This window comes from Symphalangus syndactylus, chromosome 13 (assembly GCF_028878055.3).
Source record: "Symphalangus syndactylus isolate Jambi chromosome 13, NHGRI_mSymSyn1-v2.1_pri, whole genome shotgun sequence".
NCBI classification, from domain to species: domain Eukaryota; kingdom Metazoa; phylum Chordata; class Mammalia; order Primates; family Hylobatidae; genus Symphalangus; species Symphalangus syndactylus.
This window is the reverse complement of record NC_072435.2, coordinates 98006833-98029127: the sequence shown is the minus strand read 5'-3', so window position 1 is coordinate 98029127 and position 22295 is coordinate 98006833. Positions and strand designations below refer to the sequence as shown.

At 39.5% G+C, this 22295-nt stretch overlaps 1 protein-coding gene and 1 long non-coding RNA gene across 7 annotated transcripts in view; one reads left to right on the top strand and one right to left on the bottom strand.

Moving 5' to 3' along the window:
- The first annotated feature begins 8730 nt into the window (after positions 1 to 8730).
- The window catches only part of IGF1 (insulin like growth factor 1), a 79183-nt gene continuing 65618 nt past the window's right edge, over positions 8731 to 22295 (top strand). Inside the window, exons 1-2 of one of the 6 annotated variants that reach the window (XM_055236018.2) lie at positions 8731 to 9091; positions 13577 to 13733. In XM_055236018.2, coding sequence (XP_055091993.1) covers positions 9029 to 9091; positions 13577 to 13733 — 220 coding nt within the window. In that variant the 5' untranslated portion in view covers positions 8731 to 9028. Of the gene's footprint in view, positions 9092 to 10298; positions 10914 to 13576; positions 13734 to 22295 lie in introns of those variants that run through there. The other 5 variants (XM_055236013.2, XM_055236017.2, XM_055236019.2 and 2 more) reach the window with 5 other exon arrangements.
- LOC134732044 (uncharacterized) lies at positions 11578 to 19741 on the bottom strand. The gene is made up of 3 exons (XR_010114926.1): positions 19604 to 19741; positions 17200 to 17262; positions 11578 to 11952 (listed from the first exon to the last, which is right to left on the bottom strand). It is a non-coding gene; the product is annotated as an uncharacterized lncRNA (long non-coding RNA).

Genomic DNA, 22295 nt, shown 5'->3' with positions numbered 1-22295 from the left:
AGAATGAACAGGCAACCTACAGAATGGGAGAAGATTTTTGCAATGTATCCATCTGACAAAGGGCTAATATCCAGAATCTACAAAGACCTTAAACAAATTTACAAGAAAAAAACAAACAACCCCATCAAAAAGTGGGCAAAGGATATGAACAGACACTTTTCAAAAGAAGACATTTATGTGGCCAAAAAATATATGAAAAAAGCTCTTCATCACTGGTCATTAGAGAAATGCAAATCAAAACCGCAATGAGATACCATCTCATGCCAGTTAGAATGGCGATCATTAAAAAGTCAAGAAACAACAGATGCTGAAGAGGATTTGGAGAAATAGAGGAAATGCTTTTACACTGTTGATGGGAGTGTAAATTAGTTCAACCATTGTGGAAGACAGTGTGGCAATTCTTCAAGGATCTAGAACCAGAAATACCATTTGACCCAGCAATCCCATTATTGGGTATATACCCAAAGGAATATAAATCATTCTACTATAAAGACACATGCACACGTATGTTTATTGCAGCACTATTTACAATAGCAAAGACTTGGAACCTACCCAAATGCCCATCAGTGATAGACTGGATAAAGAAAATGTGGCACATATATACCATAGAATACTATGCAACCATAAAAAAGAATGAGTTCGTGTTCTTTGCAGGGACATCATTCTCAGCAAACTAACACAGGAACAGAAAACCAAACATCGCATGTTCTCACTCATATGTGGGAGTTGAACAATGAGAACATACGGGCACAGGGATGGGAACATCACACACCAGGGCCTGTCTGGGGGTGGGAGGCTAGGGAAGGGATAGCATTAGGAGAAATACTTAATATAGATGACAGGTTGATGGGTGCAGCAAACCACCATGACACATGAATACCTATGTAACAAACCTGCACCTTCCACACATGTATTCCAGAACTTAAAGTGTAATTTAAAAAATACACATCCACATAAACACACATGTGTATGCTACATTTTCAGTCAACACTAAGGACAGATGGTACAAATAGCACCTATCAATCATGTTTCCAATAATTGTTTTGGGAGACTTTTCCTGACTATAAAATACCTGCTTAATGTAAAAAAAAAATGCAAAAAAGTATTAGAGGTGCTAAAAATCACTTGCCTCATGCTACACAAAGGTTCATAGTCCCACATAGGGTCAGGCACAGAGTCAGTCTCTAGAGGCATAAGCATGTTGTAATAGCTCTCTCCCAATGTTGCTAAAGGGCAGGAAATCATCCCAACTCAAATATCACCTTAGGCTTGAAACTTCTCTCTATTGGTCTAAACAGCTAACTTTCTTATAAGGGAATGAGTGTACTTCTTATTGTCCAGAGAAACTAAGCACAGGTGCCTATTTTTGTATTTGTTTGCATGTGTTTGAGTGCTGTGTATGTTCTAGAATAAGAGAAGAAAAAACCACTGCTTATTTTCTTGTTGCCAATGAGTGTCATCTTCATAAAATATTAATGACACAGCCAAGCCAAGCGGCCACAACTTCTTTTTGGCAATGATCAAGAAACAGTAAGTGCAGGAGCCACAGGTGTAAGAAAAATGAATGAGAAGAAAACTTAGAATTGGAAAATATAATTTATTAACTTGGGTTTTCTTTTTTGCCACTTGGAAAATATTATTATTACTCTTCAGTTTTAGCGAGGGAGGACCAGTGAGCGCACCTTTTGAGAGGCACTGATATGATGGTTAATTTTATGTGTCCACTTAGCTAGGCCACAGTAGCCAAATACCTTGTCAAGCATCATTGTAGATGTCTCTGTGACTTTTTAAGGTGAGATTAACATTTAAGTCAGTAGACTTTGAGTAAAGGAGATTACCTCCATAATTCGAGTGGTCTCATCTAATCAGTTGAAGGCCTTAATAAAAAGAGACTGACCTCTTCCTCAGAAGAAGAAATTCTGCTAGCAGACTGCCTTTGCTCCCCTCCCTGGTTCTCCAGCCTGCTGGTCTACCCTGCAGACTTTGACTTTCCAAGCTGCCACAATCATGTGAGCCAGTTCCCTAAAATAAACCTCTCTATATATACTTGTATACATCCTGTTGATTTTGGTTCTCTGGAGAACCATGACTAATACAACTGGGCTTAACATTTTATCTGGAGCTCTGAAAGAAGCTGAGGTCTTCACCAAGGTATTGTGAAAAGGAGCCAAGGGTGTCCTAGGAATATCTGAGTGTCTGCAAGGTGTTTAACTTGTGTTAAAGGGTTTGTGCTGGGCAGAGGACAAGGTACTTTTTTTTTTTTTTTTTTTTGAGACGGAGTTTTGCTCTTGTTGCCCAGGCTGGAGTGCAATGGCACAATCTTGGCTCACCACAACCTCCGCCTCCTGGGTTCAAGCGATTATCCTGCCTCAGCCTCCCGAGTAGCTGGGATTATAGGCACCTGCCACCATACCCCGCTAATCCTTTTTGTATTTTTAGTAGGATGGGGTTTCTCCATGTTGGTCAGGCTGGTCTTGAACTCCTGACCTCAGGTGATCCGCCCGCCTCAGCCTCCCAAAGTGCTGGGATTACAGGCTTGAGCCACCACACCCAGACAGGACAAGATACTATTTTGGAGGGTATGTGCTTCCCAGGTAGAGCATCACAAAGGACTCTTCTGGATGCAGCATCCCCACTGCAATTGAGTGCCCTAACTTCTGTTTATGCAGGGGACCACAACAGGAAGCACCCTGAGAAGTTTCCTCAGTTAGCCACCTTGAGGTAAAAGATTGAGACTGAGGCTCCATGCCCTGCTTTCACGGAGCATAATAAAACTTCCTTAATCAGCCCACATGAAGTATGTGATGCTCTGATGAACCTGCATTCCTAGAGAGTTCACTGCTCCCCAGAAACAAGATCTTGCCTCAACTCTTACAGTGGAAAAGCTTTATCAAGTGTAATCATTAAAATCTACCTCCCAAAGTATAAACACTGCAATTAAGCTTTACAAATGGAATATCTGGAAAGGTGAATAGATGATTAATATGTACCTCAGTTCTTACCCAGGCCTGCCTCTCGCGGGCCTAGGCTCTTATGTAACCCACGTCTGCTATTACATATTTACCTTGAGGCACTCTGCCATTCCCAGGGTGAATCACAGACTTAGTTACACACAAATCTTTGTGTACAAGGGAACATGAGGAAATTAAGACTGTTTTCAAGTCATCCAACTGTGTGAAGGAGGCTATTGACGGGGAGTGGGAGGTAAAAGGTTTCCACAGGGTAGGACTCTGAGCTCACAGCCACAGCCTCATCTCCCACATCCCCCCATCACTGTGAACTTTCTCATGCCTACATAAGTTTGCTCATGCTGTTCCCTCTGCCTGGAATAGCCTTTATCATTGTTTTTCCATCTTGGAGGTGAATTCATGCTTCAAGTCTTAACTCAGATGCTTTTCTGTCTGCCAACCCCTCTTCAACATTTCCAGTCTCTATGAAAGACTGAAGTGAAAAATGAGTGAGCTTAATGGAGATCAAAATTATCTAGAAATGTAATTAATGCATTTATATGGTGGCATCTTTTTATGTAGAAGGTCTTTGTTCCCTGCCTTTATGTTGTGGCTATGTATTTGTTTTTCTAACACAATGCCATGTTATTGTAGTGATTTTCAAACATCAGGCCTTCAAACACCACCTACAATTGTGTGTCATAACCGTTGGCCACCTGTCAAATTATTTACTTTAAATATATATGTTTTTCTTGATTTGATGTTCTTAAGACTTATATACATACATTTTAAAACTAAACTTTAAAATATCTATTTTAAATATAGCATCGTTTGCCTTAAATAGAAGGTTTGCTTAAAAGCAAATTCCATAAAAACAAAATAGGAACTTCTGTCTGGGAAGACTTTGGACTTGAGATTCACTTTTTGGTTGTTAAAACGAGAGGTTTTTGTAACACAAAGGATAAATGTTTGATGGGGATGGATACCCAATTCTCCATGATGTGTTTATTTCACATTTCATGCCTGTATCAAAATATCTCACGTGTCCCATAAATATATATACCTACTACATACCCACAAAAATTAAAAATTAAGTTAAAAAATAAAATAAAGAGAGACTAATGAGTGCTAGGGAAGCACTGAAGACAGACTAGCACCAAACTGAGACTTTCTCCTTTGGAGATTCAGGATCAGAAAGGGAATTGTAAATGGAACCATCTCTATACTTAAGTGATTCTTCAATGCCACGTCTTTGACCAGGGGTGTTATAACCCACATTTTGAAAACTAACATGATAGAAATACTGCAGAACAGACAAGGAGACTGGGTTTGAATTCTATTTTGTGAGCACCTAATTTGTCTTGCTTGAGAAGTCATTTTTCTATCTTCCAACCGCCCCTCTTCCTGGTCTTATTTTTTTTAATAAAATGAGGAGGTTGATTATTTTACTCTCAAAGAGTTTATGCAATTTTTATATTTTACCTTTATCATCATTTGTTTTCCAGACTTGCATTCATTCAACAAAATGTTTTGAGCTCATGCACCCAGAGTTAAGTGCTGGGAATATGGCCATGAGGAATCCATCCATGCCCCAATGAGGTTTATGATCTTTCTTTCCCCCTTATCAATCTTCCTCTTTTTAAACTACAGTGAGTTGAATGTCTATCTTACTTATTTCAAAAGACTTAATAAAACTAAAGATAAGTGCAGCTTAAAATGTATTTAAATCCAGAGCTTTCAAAAAAAACCCCACTCCTGCCAGAACGCATAGCCACGGTCAAGAGTGCAGTGGCAGTTTCTCAGAAGTCCACTAGAGGGCGCGCACATTTTTTTTTATTCCCCAAGAAAGCGTTTATGTGGGTTCTGCCCGTGAAGTTTGGCGTTGGTGTCTCTTTTCCCCACCTTTTATGCAACGTGGGGCAAGTGTGACGAGTCCTCAAGTTCTCTCACTCCACCAACCCATCCTTACCCCATGCCGTGACTTCTCCTCTGCCATAACGAAGAATTACTTTGCTCACACAACCACAACAGTTTCGTTTCTGTTTCCAGCATTTGTCCTTTTGACATTTTAGAAGAAATAAGATCCAAGTTTGATGTTGAAAAGAAAGCATTGATTTCTTTAGTGAGAGGATTTCTCCTCCCTATTTCTGTTTTCCCTAGTCGTGGGCGAAACACTTCTTTAAGGAGTTAGAGCAGCTCCTTTGAGCAAATCTTCTTGGGGAATCACAGGAATCTTTCTGAGCAAATGTTTTGGAGCTGACATTAGGCCCCTTGCTCCGCAGCATGTTGAGTTTTTGAGGCCCTGTCTTTCCTCTGAGTTTTATATTCTGAATTGACAAGTTCTTGACCTCAAACATTAGTTTGAGCAACCCATGACCAACCCTCCTCACAAACCATGATCCAAGAAAAACATCCAATAGTTTCCCCCAAGTTCTTTGCCTAGTGGTTGCCCTAGAACCTTAAGCCTCACCCTTTATTTGATTCCAAAATTCCCTTACCTCCAAATGTCCATTCTGAGCTTTCCTTGGGAGTCAGCAAAGACACTCGTGAAATAAATTGTAAATATGCCCTATTGTACATAGATATGAAATTACCATTTGGATGAACACCTCTCCAGTTAACACAGGAAAGACTGGGAACATGGCTTGAGAAGAAAAAAAAAGTTGGGGGGAAGACAGGGCCTCCTTGCCCACCCCACCCATGCTTTCTGTGAACCTTAGCCAGCTTGCCCTTCAAGGAAATGAACAATTTTTTCTGTGTGTGTGCGAAAGGTGTCAGAAGGCTTCTGAGGCTGTAGCTTTATGCAAATATGCTACTCAAGAAGAAGGCTTTAGGGGAGAGTTATTTATATCCCACAGGCATTACACATGCAAAAGGTGAAACTGTGAATCTCTGAATTTCCAGGAGTGGATGTTCTTATGATGAGCACATCCTTGCAGTTAGCTATTTTGGTGGCCATATCTCACTGTCAGATTTTTGCAGGCAGGAGACTACATAATCATTCCATAATTTTATAATGAGCCTAGATGTTTCTCTCCAATGGGACTTCATAACCTGAACTCTTCTTGGTCTTTAGGTTTACTACTACTTTGGATTTGTAGTAATAGGTGCATTCATTTCTTTTACTCCTAAACAGGTACAGCACTTAGCCATTAAAAAGTAATCTGGTGGCACGTTTATTGCTCTTTCATTTTCATATTGACTCCTGGAATTAGCCAAGAAAATGACCTTTTCTCTAGGAATTATTGCCCTGCTCCATTGCTGGCTCACCCTGTCCAAAAATATAGACCATTCTACAAATTGAAATATACATTAATCACTTCAGGAAATTGCTTCCCCCATTGGAAACTGATAGCTCTCATCGGAATGTTTCCAAAGCACAGCTGATGACAATTACGACTCACTGAAATTTCAGTTTTCTTTGATTGTGACATAAAAACTGGGACATAAATTAAAACCTAATTATCCTTTAAGGGTAATTGGGGTTATAAAACCGAGAGACTGTGAGTCAGTGTGTCAATATCGTGGAGTACAGCATCTGTCCCCAAAACAGCCTTTCTCATGAAATGCTTGTGGATGAGGTTATCTGTGCACCGAGCATGCCGAGAGAACATCAGAGTGGGTGATAGACTTGGAGACATATAATTAGTTTCTAGGACATCTTGGAAGAATTAAAGTATGCTAAAACTGCAGTGGGAAGGGGTCAAACAAAGTCCTGGCCTTCACCTGTAATGGTGTCCAATGTTGGAACAAGGAACTCAGCACCAAGACTCCAGCCAGTATCTGACTCTCCAAACTTGGTTAAAGAGGTTCTTTCTCATCTGGAAGACAGGTGAGATCAGCTCTTTTGTTTTATACAATCTACATCCTCAAAGTCTGTAAGAGAATAGACATTTTTTCAGAAAGGGTGTGATCTGCAAAAACTGCAGAAAAGAAAAAGATTTGTCGTAAATCAAGTGTACAAAGAGAGCTTATTAAAGGAAGCCATGGATTATTATTAAATGCAGGGATTACTCACACAACTGCACATGTGGATAATCCCTGCATTAAGAATAATCCAGGGCCACCTACCGGGCCACCTCTTGATGATACCTCTTAGTGTGCTCTTTGGGTCAAATCCCATCCACTGAAATTTCCCAGCATGGTACCCCAAAGCCTCTCATGACACAATCTGCCTCCCTCATTTTGGATTTTCCAAAAGATTTTACTCCCCTGTCTTCCCAGAGAATGTGTCACTCCCTCTCATTGTGCACTGTTCATGTTTTTAAAAGAGCACATGCCCATCACATGACTGTGAAGTTTTCCTCTTTGTCTCTGACATTCAGCTGAAAGCCCCTGAAGGGACTTGACCATATCTTATTCCTCTTTGTTTTCCTAGGGATATGTGTAGTTGGGCACACAGTAGGGCTCACAAAATGTTGCTGAACATAGTGCACCATTGACACAACATAATTCCAGATTTCTAACTTTGATTTCTGAAAGGTAAACATTGCTACAAGGTATTAACCACACAGACGACTCAAACAAACCCAACCCCCTTCCAAACAAAGCAGGTTTGTTTGTTTTTTGTTAGGGCACCCACTTCTACAAACAAATTTCTGGCCCCAGGATAACATAAAGAGCCAGAGTAGGATTTCAAGCAGACCTGTGTTTTCAGTGGATGTGTCAGTCCCCTGAGAGTCATGTGGGGAAAAAAAAAAAAGAAAAAATTCAAGGTCCAGGTTATTTCCACCACTCCTGGGAAACCAGGCCTGGAGAGCTCTCTAGCAAAAGAGGTACGTCTGCTCTGGGCTTTTGCAACCTTATTTTGTAATTCACTTTCTTATCTATTGCTTCACAAAACCAAAGGGAAATAGGTACAAAAGGTATCGACAAAAGATCAGAACTGAATTCTCAGTGGCAAAGGCAAGTGTACGTTATAAATAGCAAAACAGCTGGCTTGGACCATGTTGCCGGCCAGTCACCCAGTTAAGGGATTTGAATGACATCATAACCCTCGAGAGGGTATTGCTAGCCAGCTGGTGTTATTTAGAATACACGAAAATCAGAGAAAGAAAACACACTCTGGCACACAGACTCCCTCTGTCTGTCTCTCTCACACACACACACAGGTTTGAGTTATGTGGAAAATTCAAACAACAGGAAAATTGTTTGCCCCCCAGGTACCCTTCTCCCAGAGTGGTGGGGTGGGGAGGGGACAGTGACAGGCAGCCTAGTAGAAGAATAAAGAAAAATGTTCTATTTCAGTTGATTTTTACAGCTCGGCATAGTCTTTGCCTCATCGCAGGAGAAAAAGTATGAGACAGTGTCCTAAAGGGACCAATCCAATGCTGCCTGCCCCTCCATAGGTTCTAGGAAATGAGATCACACCCCTCACTTGGCAACTAGGACAAGGGGTCACCCGAGTGCTGTCTTCCAATCTACTTTACCTCAGTCACTTCAGGGTTAAAATTGTAGAGTTTGCTGGAGAGGGTCTTATCGTCCTTTCTTTCTTTTTTTGTTTTAAATTATGCATTTGCTCTAGAGTGTAAAATTGCTCTCCCATCCCCCATGTATATTCCTTTAATACTGGTAAGGTGTATTAGCAGACGTGTGTGTCTTCATGCCCAGCAGAAAGTTAATCAGAAAACAGATCTTTATTTTCTATGGCAGCATAAGTATTTTAATGTCTGCTAACCCTGTCACTAACACACATTCTTTTAAGGGAAAAAAATGCTTCTGTGCTCTAGTTTTAAAATGCAAAGGTATGATGTTATTTGTCACCATGCCCAAAAAAGTCCTTACTCGATAACTTTGCCAGAAGAGGGAGAGAGAGAGAAGGCAAATGTTCCCCCAGCTGTTTCCTGTCTACAGTGTCTGTGTTTTGTAGATAAATGTGAGGATTTTCTCTAAATCCCTCTTCTGTTTGCTAAATCTCACTGTCACTGCTAAATTCAGAGCAGATAGAGCCTGCGCAATGGAATAAAGTCCTCAAAATTGAAATGTGACATTGCTCTCAACATCTCCCATCTCTCTGGATTTCTTTTTGCTTCATTATTCCTGCTAACCAATTCATTTTCAGACTTTGTACTTCAGAAGCAATGGGAAAAATCAGCAGTCTTCCAACCCAATTATTTAAGTGCTGCTTTTGTGATTTCTTGAAGGTAAATATTTCTTACTCTTTGAAGTCATTGGGGAATTTTATTTAAATTGTGTACTGTTTGCTTCTGCCTAGAACTGTTATTCACTTTAAAATTTTCATTGTTTCGGAACTGAGAGTTATTTATAAATTGCTGAATATGCAATTCTGTGGAATCTGAAAAATAGCTCGGGGAGATGGATGCATTTGCACAGATATCTGTATGAGTAGAAACTATTGCAAGGTACTTATGCTAAATCCTCCACTTCTGCAGGGCTTCTGTGGTGTCATTACAGAAGATTCCTTTAAGTCCCGTCTATGGCTAAGGGCTATAGAGCATGGATATGAACTTGGGGATTTTTTTTTCTTTTGCAGGTGCAGATGTTTTATTTTTAAGACCATGTTCTTGTGCATGTGTGTATGTGTCTCTGTGTGTGTGTCTCTGTGTAACTCATCAGGACTTTATTTACAAGGCATGCTATATATGAAGGGTTATATTTTAGATGATATTAAAGCTTTTAAATATGATCTTTGGAGCTAAGGTCCCGGAACTCTGCACTTATGCCCAGAGAGAGAGTTAAAGTTAGAGTAAAGTGTAATTTGTTCTTCCAAAAAAGAACTCCTTGACAACTCTTGCTGACCTTGCATATTTGTATAATTTAAACAAATACATACTGTATATGGAAAGCAGAAACTTTTTAAGAGCTGCTTGCCCAACTTTTCTGTTTAGAAGAGGACTTTCATGGGCAAAGTTTGGACTTGGGGTTTTGTGTTATAAAACTGTGATTTTATATTCGGTGTCGTGAAGTCCCTTTAGGTAAATCTGGCTGCTGCTGTCGGTGCACCGACTTCTCGTTTCCGATTGCTGGCCGTAGTTCTAGTTTCCATTCTCAGCAAAATTATATCCTTCAAGACTTGTGTTTTTTTTTCAATTTGCAAGCGCTTTAAAGCTGCTGTCACTGGCTCCACCGATTCAATTGCCTGAGGGCTCAATTCATAAGACGTCTCTGCCACTTAGTGCAGCATTCAGTTGCTGCTTTCAAACACTTCACCACTAGGACTTTCCTTAGTCAAGTAAGTGGCTCCGGGAGTTAAAGATACACCCTTGTCAGGCACCTGATTCTGCTCTTCCTGAGATGCCAACACATGCAGGCCACCTTGCTTTCAAAGAAATGACGTCACTGTGCATACATACTATGTGATCTAGCAGCTGGAGTTTTTGTCTCCCTGCTTAGGGGATCATAAAAGAGGCTGTGGAACGTTATCTCTGCATTAATTACAAGTTAAGAAAATTGTTTCCAAATGCACTTTTCATGCTGTGTATGCTGAACACTTCAGAAGTGGAGCTCTTAATAAGTTGTTACTTTTTTCTGTACTTGAAGCAGGAAGTGGTTTGAGGGAGCTGCGTGGTCTTTCACATGTAATTCAGTGAGTAAATGTGTCCTGCCCAGAGGCAGAGCTCACAAGCTGATTGTACTCTGAGTCTCAAGGTATTTCCAAGTGAGTGAGTCGGGGGAAGGGAGTAAGGGAGTGGACTGGAGCTTGGGTCACTATCTGGGCGGCTACAATAGGCATACAATGGAAATAGGTAGCTTGATTGGGGGAAAAAGATTGACTTAAATCCCAGCTGTGCAATTTGTTCATTGTTTCAATGGACAAAAGGCAGTTTACCCAGGCTCATAGCATACCTGCCTGGGTGTCCAAATGTAACTAGATGCTTTCACAAACCCCACCCACAAAGCAGCACATGTTTTTAAGACCTCAGTTTTCTATTCACATCGGCCTCATAATACCCACCCTGACCTGCTGTAAAAGACCTGGAACAAACAAAAATGATTACACCTACAGTGAGTATTTTCTTATAACTGTTGCCCTCAAATTTTACAGGGCATTTTCATTGTAGCCCAGACATCTGGAATCAATTAATATTCCATTTATTTAAGATTAAAAAAAAAGAAAGAACTTTTAAAATTTGGGTTTGTGAATGATTTTTGAGAAAGTGTTTTCTGATTTTTTTTTCTTTTTTTCTCATGTCTTTGATTCCTCCCTTTTTTTCTATCATATCTTTCCTTTCTCTCTATTCATTTCTTTTGTGTTTGGCAAAATAAAAGGCCAAGGAAATAATGAACATATGGGACCACTTGTTTCACACTTTTGACTCCTAAGCAAGTTCGGTATTGTTTTCATTTGTGGGAACATAATGTGATAAATTCTCTGGTTCTCTGTGGGTGTACTGGACTGTTCCCTAAAGGAAAATGCACTAGAGGTTCTATCTTGTCCTAGAACTACAAGTACTGAGATTTATCTGACAATATAACTCAGCAAAAAAAAAAAAAAGAAAAAGAAAAATCTATTTAAAAAAAAACTTAAATTCTTAAGTTCCAGAGACTTATATGTATTGCTGCACTTAAATGTGTTATTCTAGAACTAACCATTAAAAATATAGTTTTGACATCTAATGAAGTTTGAAATTCACTAAGGCTATAACTTGAGTAATTTTTTTCCCTGGATTTCAAAAAAACTGAAGAACTTGAAGGCATCTACAGTTGCAGGTGCTTAGCCTTCATCATTGCTATAAACTCAACAAAGAAGGGAGGGGTGGAGAAATAGGATTTGGTAGAATAACATACTTTCTAGAGCTGGCCCATTCCCGCAGTGTGGGGGTATGCTCTGCAAGATCAATCACAGGTTTGTTCTTTTGAAAAATGCCATGAGGTCCAGGTGGGTTGGATTTGTTGAGGTTTCCAATGGAAATATTGAACAGGAAAACCCCACTAATTTTACAACCAAAAAAAAAAAAAAAAAGGAGAACTAGATGATAACTTGCTTCTTCCAGTCCCAGTGTTTTGGGCTATGTAGGGGATGGAAGATTTCCATGCAGAGATCCTGTTGAGAAAAATGCAGTAAATGTTCAGTTGAGCTTTTACCTCCTCTTCTATTTTATGTCCATTATTTATGATCATTTGCAAATAGAGGGCGCTTTTCATCTTCAACTGCTTTACAACCATTAACTAAATATTTACGTTTTGTTAACGAGAGACAGGGGTTTGGGTTTTCCTCAGTTGCTGAGGTGAAGGTCTGACTACAAAAATGGAAATCATCATTAGAATGATGGGGGAAATTTTGCCACTGATATAGAGCCACTAAATTGAGAGTCCATGGGGGGCAAGGAGGGTGGTCAGAAAATAAATGACTGTTTCTCCAAAAGTGATGGGGTTGAATGGACCTGCCACTACTCTGAGGTTCAAAAAAGGCTCTTTTTATAATTATAGCTTCCAGCATGACTCTGCAACCCTTTTAATAGTGCCCCTTCCCTAACACGTGTCAGGGACTCTTCCCATGATGCTGAAAGTAGATGCATCTGAAAGAAGTGAAGCCACTCACCTTGAGAGGCTTCTTGGAAAAAGCCACATCTTTGTGCCACAAGTAACAATATGGAAAAACTTAATGATCATCTTAGCATGGTTCCTACTACTTAGAGTGAGGATGGAGACTTGAGCCACAGGACGGCTGCTTTTGGCAAGGCTGCTGTTTGGCGGTCTATCATTGACTAAGTCATGCCAACCAGGGGTCCCTTGGTATATTTTGCTATAAAATAGATACAGTGACACATAAGTCCCTCTAAGAGATGAAGTCAGAATTCCTGTGACTAAAAATAACATAACAGATTTTTGCCGGTTTGAGCCCACTGCCCTATGCACAGAAGGGATTCTCAACACATGTTGATTTGATATTGGACTTGAGGCCAGGGACTTTAGAACACAGGAGTGGTTTCTGTTTGAGCCAATTTCATTCTTCTATTCTCATATTTTTTTTTCTGTTTCTGTTATTTTCTTCTATTTGTGGTTGTGTCAACTGCTGATATGCCCCAGGTAAGGAATCAGTCTCTCTCTCTCTCTCTCTTATATTGAGAAAACAAACAAAAAACCCTATGATGATATATAGTATTGTCAAAAGCCATTTTTTGGCCATAGTAAATTATTTTTAGTCAAAAATAGGGAATGATGTTTTGGTTAAAAATATTCTGCTCAATAATGAATGCATATACCATCTGTGGATGGCCAATATTGAGAGAATTTAAATTAACAAAACTTATTCGGCCCCGAATCTGTACTGAGCACAATTTAACCTTTGATAATTCAAAAGTTCTACCAGGGTCTCAGAGTGATATGGGATCCCACTGTAATAATAGCATCTTTCATTTCTGTAGTAAACGTTTCTAGATATTTTATCTCAATTCATTGAAATAGGAACCCATAAAGAAAGGGTTCAGGGAGGTCTCCTCCAAAGATCCACAGTAGCCAGGGGAATAAACGCAGGTTGTTGGATGCCGAGACACGCTCCTTCCACAACTCCCACTGGGTTCTCATGTACTCTATTGACTTCTGTGCTGCGTAGTCCTGGTTAATGACAGTCGTGGAATCATGGGAGTCAATGCACTTCTGTCCCACCCCACTCCCCTTGCAAGGATCAAGGAGGAAAGCTGACCCTCCCTCTGTTTCTTGGGCAGGTGAAGATGCACACCATGTCCTCCTCGCATCTCTTCTACCTGGCGCTGTGCCTGCTCACCTTCACCAGCTCTGCCACAGCTGGACCGGAGACGCTCTGCGGGGCTGAGCTGGTGGATGCTCTTCAGTTCGTGTGTGGAGACAGGGGCTTTTATTTCAGTAAGTAGCCCTCGCTCTCTATGTGCTGCTCGAGTCTAAAGTGTACAGCTCTGTGGATTTACAACCGCAGGGAGTGTGTGAATAACTGAATGACTGCCTGTGTCTGGCAGCCATCCTAGGCCTCTGAGATTCCTCACCTTAAAGTAAGCATAGTGTTTTGGCGGGGCTTTGGCAGGTTTTGCAGATCTAGGATGGAATTTTCCTCCTTAACAATTCGTCTTTAACTACTTCCTGCTAAGCCTTCTTTCAACTATTATGATCCACCCTCACTATTCCATGCCTTTCAGTGAAAGGACAGGACAAAATAACCCTGAGGTATTGATGTTTTTGTTTTCAAAACCTATGGGTGTACATATAAACATATGGAACATATGCAGGGCTGCTTTAAGTGCTATGTGATTTGGAGTAAAATAGTAAGGACTCTCCAGTCATGTGGATCTGGGAAAAAAAAATATTAAAGGGCATATCCTAGATGTCTCCATTCAATATGAAATCACCATGAACAGATAGAAGGTTAACTCCACTTAAAGGCAGGCCTGTTTGCAAATACATAGACTGTCTCTAAATGCAAACTGAAATGCCATACTGATTTGCTCTCTGTGCCAATTGACCTTGATTTTTTGTTGTTGCTCTCTTTTGGCATAGTTCTTCTTTGGGACCCATCAATGATATCACCATCTGGAAAAGGGTCTCTGACAAGTACAGAATCACTTATCTCTTAAGTAGCTCTTAGGTGATTAGAAAGTCAACAGCCAGTAAAAAGTAGACAGCCAAGTCAAGGTGTGTAAATAATACACACAAGCAAAAGTCAATGATTCCTCTGGGAACTGATCACTTAAAGAATCTAGCTCCCATGCATCTATCTCACTGTATATTATAGGACAGCGAAAGATTTAAAGCCAGATGCTCATTCCTTATAATTCTTTGGAGTTTTAGAGAGTTCCAGGAAACTGAGCATGAGTCATTCTTAAAGGTTCATATCACTCCAGTGTAGACAGCTTACCTCAGTTACCCACTATGCTTTGAATAGCTCCTGTGATGACTCACACACTTGAAGTCTCTCTCATCCTTCCCAAATGTCAGCCTGTCTCTAGGCAGGTGGGGTATGTGTGTGTATGACTGGCAGGGTAGAGGGTGGCCTGTGTATACCAGTCTGGAGATCAGTAAGGGAGATGGGAAGAAAGAGGCTTGTGAGGGGATTGGTGATCAGTACTTCCAGTGGATTTGGCAACAAATAGTTTTTAAATCACTAGTGACAAAGAATCAGAAGTGCCTTCTACTATTTGAATAGGCAAATTCCCACTATTTGCTTCCAGCCAGTCCTTTAATTGAGTGAACTCATTTATTTTTCTGGCAATAAAGCAATTCTATCCAGTTCTCTGTTGCAGAGCAGATGAATGAGTGCATTGGGTGAGTGATTTTCCAATAGCAGACTTGTTTTACCTTTAAAATATCCTGTGGAAGATAACTGTGGGACATCACATGATCCAACGGTGGGTCATAATTATTCTATAATTTGCAGCTACTGATCCTCATTTTTTTAAAAAAATGAAAAAGTCGTTCTCACTTATTATGCCCAAGAGGACTTTTTTTTTTCCTTGATAATCCATTTGTGCAATTTCCTTTGATCCAGTTCACTAGGTAATTGCCAAGCCTAGAAGTGTCCTCTGTTACGTGCCAGGTTGAACTGTGATGTTCAACATGACATTGCTCCAGAATTTCCATGCGCAGTGCATGAAAACTGGATCTTTCTATGCCTATGATAGTTGCATTAAATGATGAAAAATGAGAATGGAAAAAAATGATTGTTCCTAAGTAACTGTATGATACTTATAAGTGTTTGCACAGACACTTAAGAATATTGGACAACTAAAATGGAAACCAATTTCCAGGTTCTCTTATTCTGTTACTGCAACAATCAAATTTCGGCAAATTTTTAAAAATTGTATCTCAATAACTTGAAAAGGAAATGTTATATATAGCAAATCTTGATGTTTACTTATGACTTTGGCTAGAAAGTGGTTTTGTAAATCATATGTTGTTGTCAGTATTGTCATTGAAAGTATGTGTGTCACGAGTTTTGCCTTATAGAATTCCATGACATATGTTAATCCAACATACCCTCATGGACAGAAGTGTCCAACATACCCTCATGCCCAAAAGTATTCTTGCTAACTTTCTAGTCAACTGGACAATCTTATTTGCCCAAAAGAAATTAGTCCATTTAGATTATTTTAATGTAATTCAAAACATTGATGGAGCATCTGTTACGTGTAAGCATTGAATGAGATATGAATGAGATGCCCAGAAATGAATAAGAGATTGACTTTGTCTTCAAGGGGCTTACAGTTGAGTGGTAAAAGAAAAATGCAACTAAGTATTATTGTCATAAGAGAAAAATAACCATGGAGAATAAATTATATCCTTTATGTTTTTCCTGAATATTTTGGTCTACTCTGCCAAGAATAATACCCTGTCAATGGGCTTCTTGATGCCAAAGGACATATTTATTTACCTTTGAATCCAAGTGTCTAGCTCATAGCCTGGATGCTATAGTAGCTGCCCATATTTGATTGTTGAACTGACAGGATTGAATTGAATTGAATCCAGTTGAATCCAATGGAATAGAATGGAATTACTTGTTTGGGATCTTGGTCTTAAGAACCATCAAGAATTAAGGTTGTCAAGTACTGTGGACAATACTTCTCACCTCATGGTTATCTAGTTCTTTAATAAAACTTCTTTTATTTTTTTGAACTGAAAAAATATATACTAACAATGACTTAGAGGCTGCTGCATTTTGGTCATCCCCAAGCTACATTGATGTCTGTTTTGTGTCTGAGCCAATTATTCCTACAGGCATTAACTGTTGTCAACAAATTTCATTCAGTTTCCTTTTCATCCCCTGAGATTTACTGTGTGTGGAGAAGTCAGCTCTAAGCACATACAGTCTTTGAAATACGTTTTAGAGGGAAGCATTCTTCCCCACCTCTATACACTGTCAGTTGAGTCTTATTATTCTCTTTATGCTTATTTTCAAAGTTTTATTGTGGCTGTGACTTTTAAACTGCTTCAAATCCATTTTGGAAGTACAATTTTTTTAGTAGTAGAGGGCAGTTTCTGATTTTAGTTTGAAATTCCGACATCTAAAAGAAAATTGCCTCCATATCTATCATTTTTGTCAATCTGCAGTATTTAACCAGGAGAGTTTTTTTTTAACTCTATTAGAACTGTTCTGAATAAAATATTTTGTAATGCTTACTGTGTGTAGATTGACCCAATGATGTGAATTGAGCTCATATTTCCCTTCAAGCCCAAGTTCCACTACAGCACAGTGAAAGCAACCTTCTAGATTATCTGTTTGTGAACATTATCCCATCATAAATGGAACAGTTCATGTATAATTAATGCAGCTTCCCTAGACATTTTATGAAATGAAAGACCCAATGAAGAGCTAATTACTCACTTTTTCCTATGCATCATAGGGAAGATAGGAGGGCCTATCAGCCAGCCTTGTGTTCCTGTAGTCCTGTGAGAAAAATGGTGGCATAATGGAGATGAAAGCACATTGGGAAGGAGCTAGTGATTTTCTTACTAGATTGATGGAGCCCTTATAAAGGGTGGCTCGTTACAACCTCATTTTGCATGAAAAACACCAAGAGAAAACGAGCTTCATATGAAATAGGAGAAGTGAAGCTTACCATAGATATAATTTTTGACAGCCATGGTGATTAACCATTTTAACATGCCGCTATGGGCCTGTGGAATTTCTCTCCTTGGAGATTCTTAAAAAATTGACAGACAACCAACCATCTTGGATGGTTTCAATTAAGAGCAACTGAAAGAAAGAGAGTTTCTGGGGTCTTTTTTAGTTTTAAGAGTCTATAAACAGTCCCTTAAATAAACTGTATATGCTTTACCTTGGAGGTCTGGGGAAATGGAGAAGTAAATCAATTAGAAAAGAAAGTTGGATATTCTTTCAGCTCTTCAGGATTTATAGCTTTTGTAAAACATACTTCCAATGTATAGTTATTAAGAACAGGTCTGAATAAACGAATGGCATTCTTCATGTGTTAAAACAGACTGTTTTGTAAGGGCTTTAAGTGAAACGTTACAATGAACTTTCATTGTTATTGATTGCAACAACCTTCTTAGATCTAGGTTATTATTATTAAGTCAAGCTTCTTTCCTTTGATATACACTGCCCAGAAAACTACTCCCAGACCTGTCATTCATTAGTTGCAGGAGTTTGGCAGGCATTTAAACTTCCTGGGTCTAAACGTCCTTGTCCATAAAACAAGGGAATTTTATTAATATAAATGACCTCTTCTAACTTTAACAGACTCATAGTCTAGGTTGTCATTAACAAAGCTCTGGTGCTATTCAAGAAAGAAGAACCTTGGATTTAAGTAGTGACCAAATAACATTTAGTCTCTTTTATCTTATTTACAAAGTTTCTGTTGGTCCCTAGAGATAGGAGATTCCACCCACTTAAAGTAAGAGGAGCCAGATTCTTCATTTTGTTTTGCTTTAAGCTGGATTTCAACCCCTCGGGGATGGAATAGAAGCTCAGATATGACCAAATACATGCAGGTCTTTTGGACCAAGGAGCCAAAGAAGCACACGCCTCATGAAAACAGACTGTCATTTTTCTTTGTTAGGATAGACCCACTGACAGTTCTCATCTTTACATTCTCTCACTCTCCTGACTGTGAGGTCAAGTGAGTACGTACATTTTTAGATGCTCTTTATTAAATTAGAGGGGACAAATAAGAATCTACAGGTTTCTAAACCTTCACCAAAAGCCTCTTCCCAGCCTATTACCTTTTCAATTAAAGAAGAGAGTGTATAATTGGTGAATTTGACGTCACACTCACCCACCATTAGCATTGTTTTGAGTGGGGCTGGATTTGAGTTGCATCATTTTCATTCCTTTTATTGGTACCCCTTAGACTGCCTGCTATGCATCTGTGTGACAGCTGGTCAAAGTTAGGGGTACAGTCACTAGCTGTGGGAAAGCTTTTCTCTTTGAAACTAATTGGTACATGTGGGGTTTGACCTTATGACCCTAGCCTCATTAGTACCACTAAGCTAATAGGCCACATATATTATTAAAGAAAAGCAATGTGTTTTTATGTTGACCCCAAATGCTTGTTCCTGTCTTTAAATAGTAAAGGACCAGTCTCTGCAACCATAGGACCACTAAGAAAATGATGCAAAATTAGAAAATAATTTGCATTTTTTTCTGACATGCTAATGCCCTTCAAGACCATCTTCCTCCTGATGGAGAGTTATAAACAGGAGAGTGAAGGGTTCAAGACCAAGGGCATGGCCTCTATTGCCAAGCACTTCAGGTTTGAACCCCAGCTCTGCAACTTACTTGGTGAGTGATCTTGAGCAAGTTACTTAACCTGTTTGTTCCTCAATTTTCTCATCTGTAAAATGGGGCCTGCCTTATAGAGTTGGTGTTAGGATTAAATTAGTTATTATATTAGAATATGTTAACTTAGAATATTGCCTGGCACACAGTAAGCACCACATATGTGAGCTATTACACTTAATTATTCTCTTCTGAGATCAATTGCAGAATCTATTGCCAATGCTGAGGTATATGAACTGCCCAATTAATTACACACTCATTTTCTCTCCTTGGAGGCAGCTGATTAAAAACCTATTATGAGTAGTAAGAATTATGTAGTAGTATTAGTAATAATCACATGAAGAATGTTATGTTTATTTAGTATATTTACTTTTTCAAAATCCAGTTGTATCAGCTCTCTCGCTTTGTCTTGACTCCAGTTTTGGTGGGCAAAGATTATTGCTTCAAGGGACAAATGAGAAATGTGAAACATGAACATTTTGTAACTTACCCCACTGAATGGTTCCAGAAACAAAGCTAGGTTCTCTTGCCTCCAAGAAGTGTGTAGCATAGGGAGATGCTTCCAAAATCCCAGTAGTCTTCTGAGAGATAAGGAGCAAGAATCCCAGGGTGACTAAATTGATTTTGAACACTTCCTTGAAAAAGGCATGAGAGAGATATCTATGTAATGGCCCTATATTTTAGCTTCCGGAAAAATTGAGGAAATGCTAAGAAAACTTCCTCAGGATGCACAAGAAATGTCTTCTTTTAGAAGAGGCTAATTAGAGGCTGCTAATTAGAGGCTGCTGCTGTACAAGACCCTTCACAGACTGAATTCAGACAGAACACTGCAACTCACCTGTGTACACCAGGATATGCAGTAGGATCTGGGGAGCTTCTCTTCTGGCCATCTTCAAATCTTCTTCCGGCAAACCTCAAGTGCTTCATTATTTGCAACTATTTGTTTCACTGGTTTTTCTCAAAGACCTACTAAAAAAATGCTGTTTAATTGGACCAAACTTTTTCTTGGGGTGCTATTAGAGTCGTAGTAATGGGAGGTGGTCACAGACACCACAATCCAGACAGGAAGAAACTTCCCCAACTTGACTATAAAAGGAGATGCGGGAGCAGCCAGTGGTTGGGATGCAAGATCGCCACGTTTGCTGGTGTTACTCAACCAGCTGTTTGAAGACCATTGGTATTGAAATGTATCCTATCTCCAGTGGCTGGTAGGGGAGACATTTTGGATCCAGGAGAGAATTTTGGCATTCTGCTAATTCAATGGGCCTCCAATACTTTGACCAGACATCTTGTGTCGTGCCATCATTGCCCAAGGTCTCCATTAGAGCTGACTTCATCACTCCAGCAGCCTTCCTTCTGGTTTTACAGCCCACACCAAAGATTCAGACACAGTGAAAATAGCCACAAGGTCCCTCCCAAGGAGATGTCTCATTGTTCTCAATAACAGCCTGCAAGGGCTTTGCTCTTTTGTGCAGCCAGACATCTTTGACAACCCATGGTGGCAAAAAATCGTTTTCGCATTGAGCTGCCGCCCTGGCAGAGTTCCATCCTACACCTCTCCATGAGACATCCCAAAGAATTACTTTAGGTTGCCTGGAAAGTTCAAACCCCCAGGCCTTATTAGCTGTTAGACTAAGGAGATGATAACACAGCATTTTGTTTGTCTGTATCTATACATGAGATCATGTTTAAAACATAGCAAAGAGGTGTTATTTGACATGAAATTCCCTAACTGCAGTTAAGTTGTATGCCTATTTAATGCATTGTTTAGTCTCACATTGGCTAAAGCCACTTAAAGAAGCACTTGGCAAGCTCTGGCTTTTCATTCTTGGCATAGCTGCCCCTCTTACTTTTTCACTGAACCTTAAATACCAAGAAAAACCCTTCACTTACTTTACATCTGGCATATTGCTTTCTGCAACTGGCCAGAACCTTTGCACGTGGCCCTCTGCATTTGTCCTAAGGTAATTAATGGCTTTGCAATATTTGATCATCAGCAGCACAGACACAAAGAGAAATTGTGCAACCAGCAAAGACCACACAACCTCTTTTAAATTAAAATCTTTTGCATTAAATGCTCAGTCATTCTGCAGGAATAAAGATTTCCATGCCAAAAAAAAGAGGGGTCAAAAAGAGGGGAGGAAATACCCAAGAACCTGATTATTGATTAAGTATACATCTCTGTAATCTCTCCCTCTTAAAATGACCTGATTGTTCAAAGAAAATAAAATTGAAGATTGCTACAAACTTAAAAGTCCTTGAAAAATAATCTTGTCAATATTATGCAATCTAGTCATGTATCAAAATTGCACTTTTACCCCATACATTCATATACATGAAAATGATAATAATAAGAATTAGCCAAATGCTGGCTGAAATCCAGATAGAAGTGACATATGCAAGGTCACACAGCTAATTAGTGACAAAGGGAGAAGATATTGTGATTCTGTTTTCTTGTCCCACTGCAGTATTCCTCCATTTAGCAACAATTAGCCATGTCTGTGTCAAAGTTACCTGGTAAATTAAAATGACAAGGAGAAGCCTCCAATCAAATTCATCCAAATGAGCATAGATCTTGTTGGTTCCTTCCTTTCAATAAATTCACCTGAGACTTAGGTTAACACTTTTGCTCCCTTGCTGTGGAAATTTGTACAAACTAAAGTGATTCCCTGCCTGTCTCCTATATGGTGTGCAAAGCTTTCACACGTACTTTGGGCTTTCCAAGTCCACTTAAGGTCATAATTTGACTATTATTGTATATTATACTATTCTGACTCTATGGTCACTCTCTCCAATGCCAACTTTGGTAGAACTGCTTTGGAATGACTTAGCAAAGCTGCGCTCCCGGAAAATCTGAAACAGTCTGACGAGTTGTTGGATCAGCTTTTTTTTTCTGGAGATTTCTCTGACTGTTCCAAGCCAAAAGAAATTTACACCTGATTTTTTTGCAGACTCCCAAGCAAATACTCTATGAATCTCTTCTGGTTTTCTTCTTTCATCTCTGGTCTTTATGAGGTACTAAAAGGCTGTTTGAGGGACCTTTTTAAACTTTGAAAATTTGTCAGACATAGAAGCAATCCGGAGAGTATTGCTGGGAAGATGGTACTACCTCTGTGCCATTTACCCTGATGAAATGGGTCTTTCATCAGAGGCAAGTGATTTAGAAAGTCTGCACTGAGCCA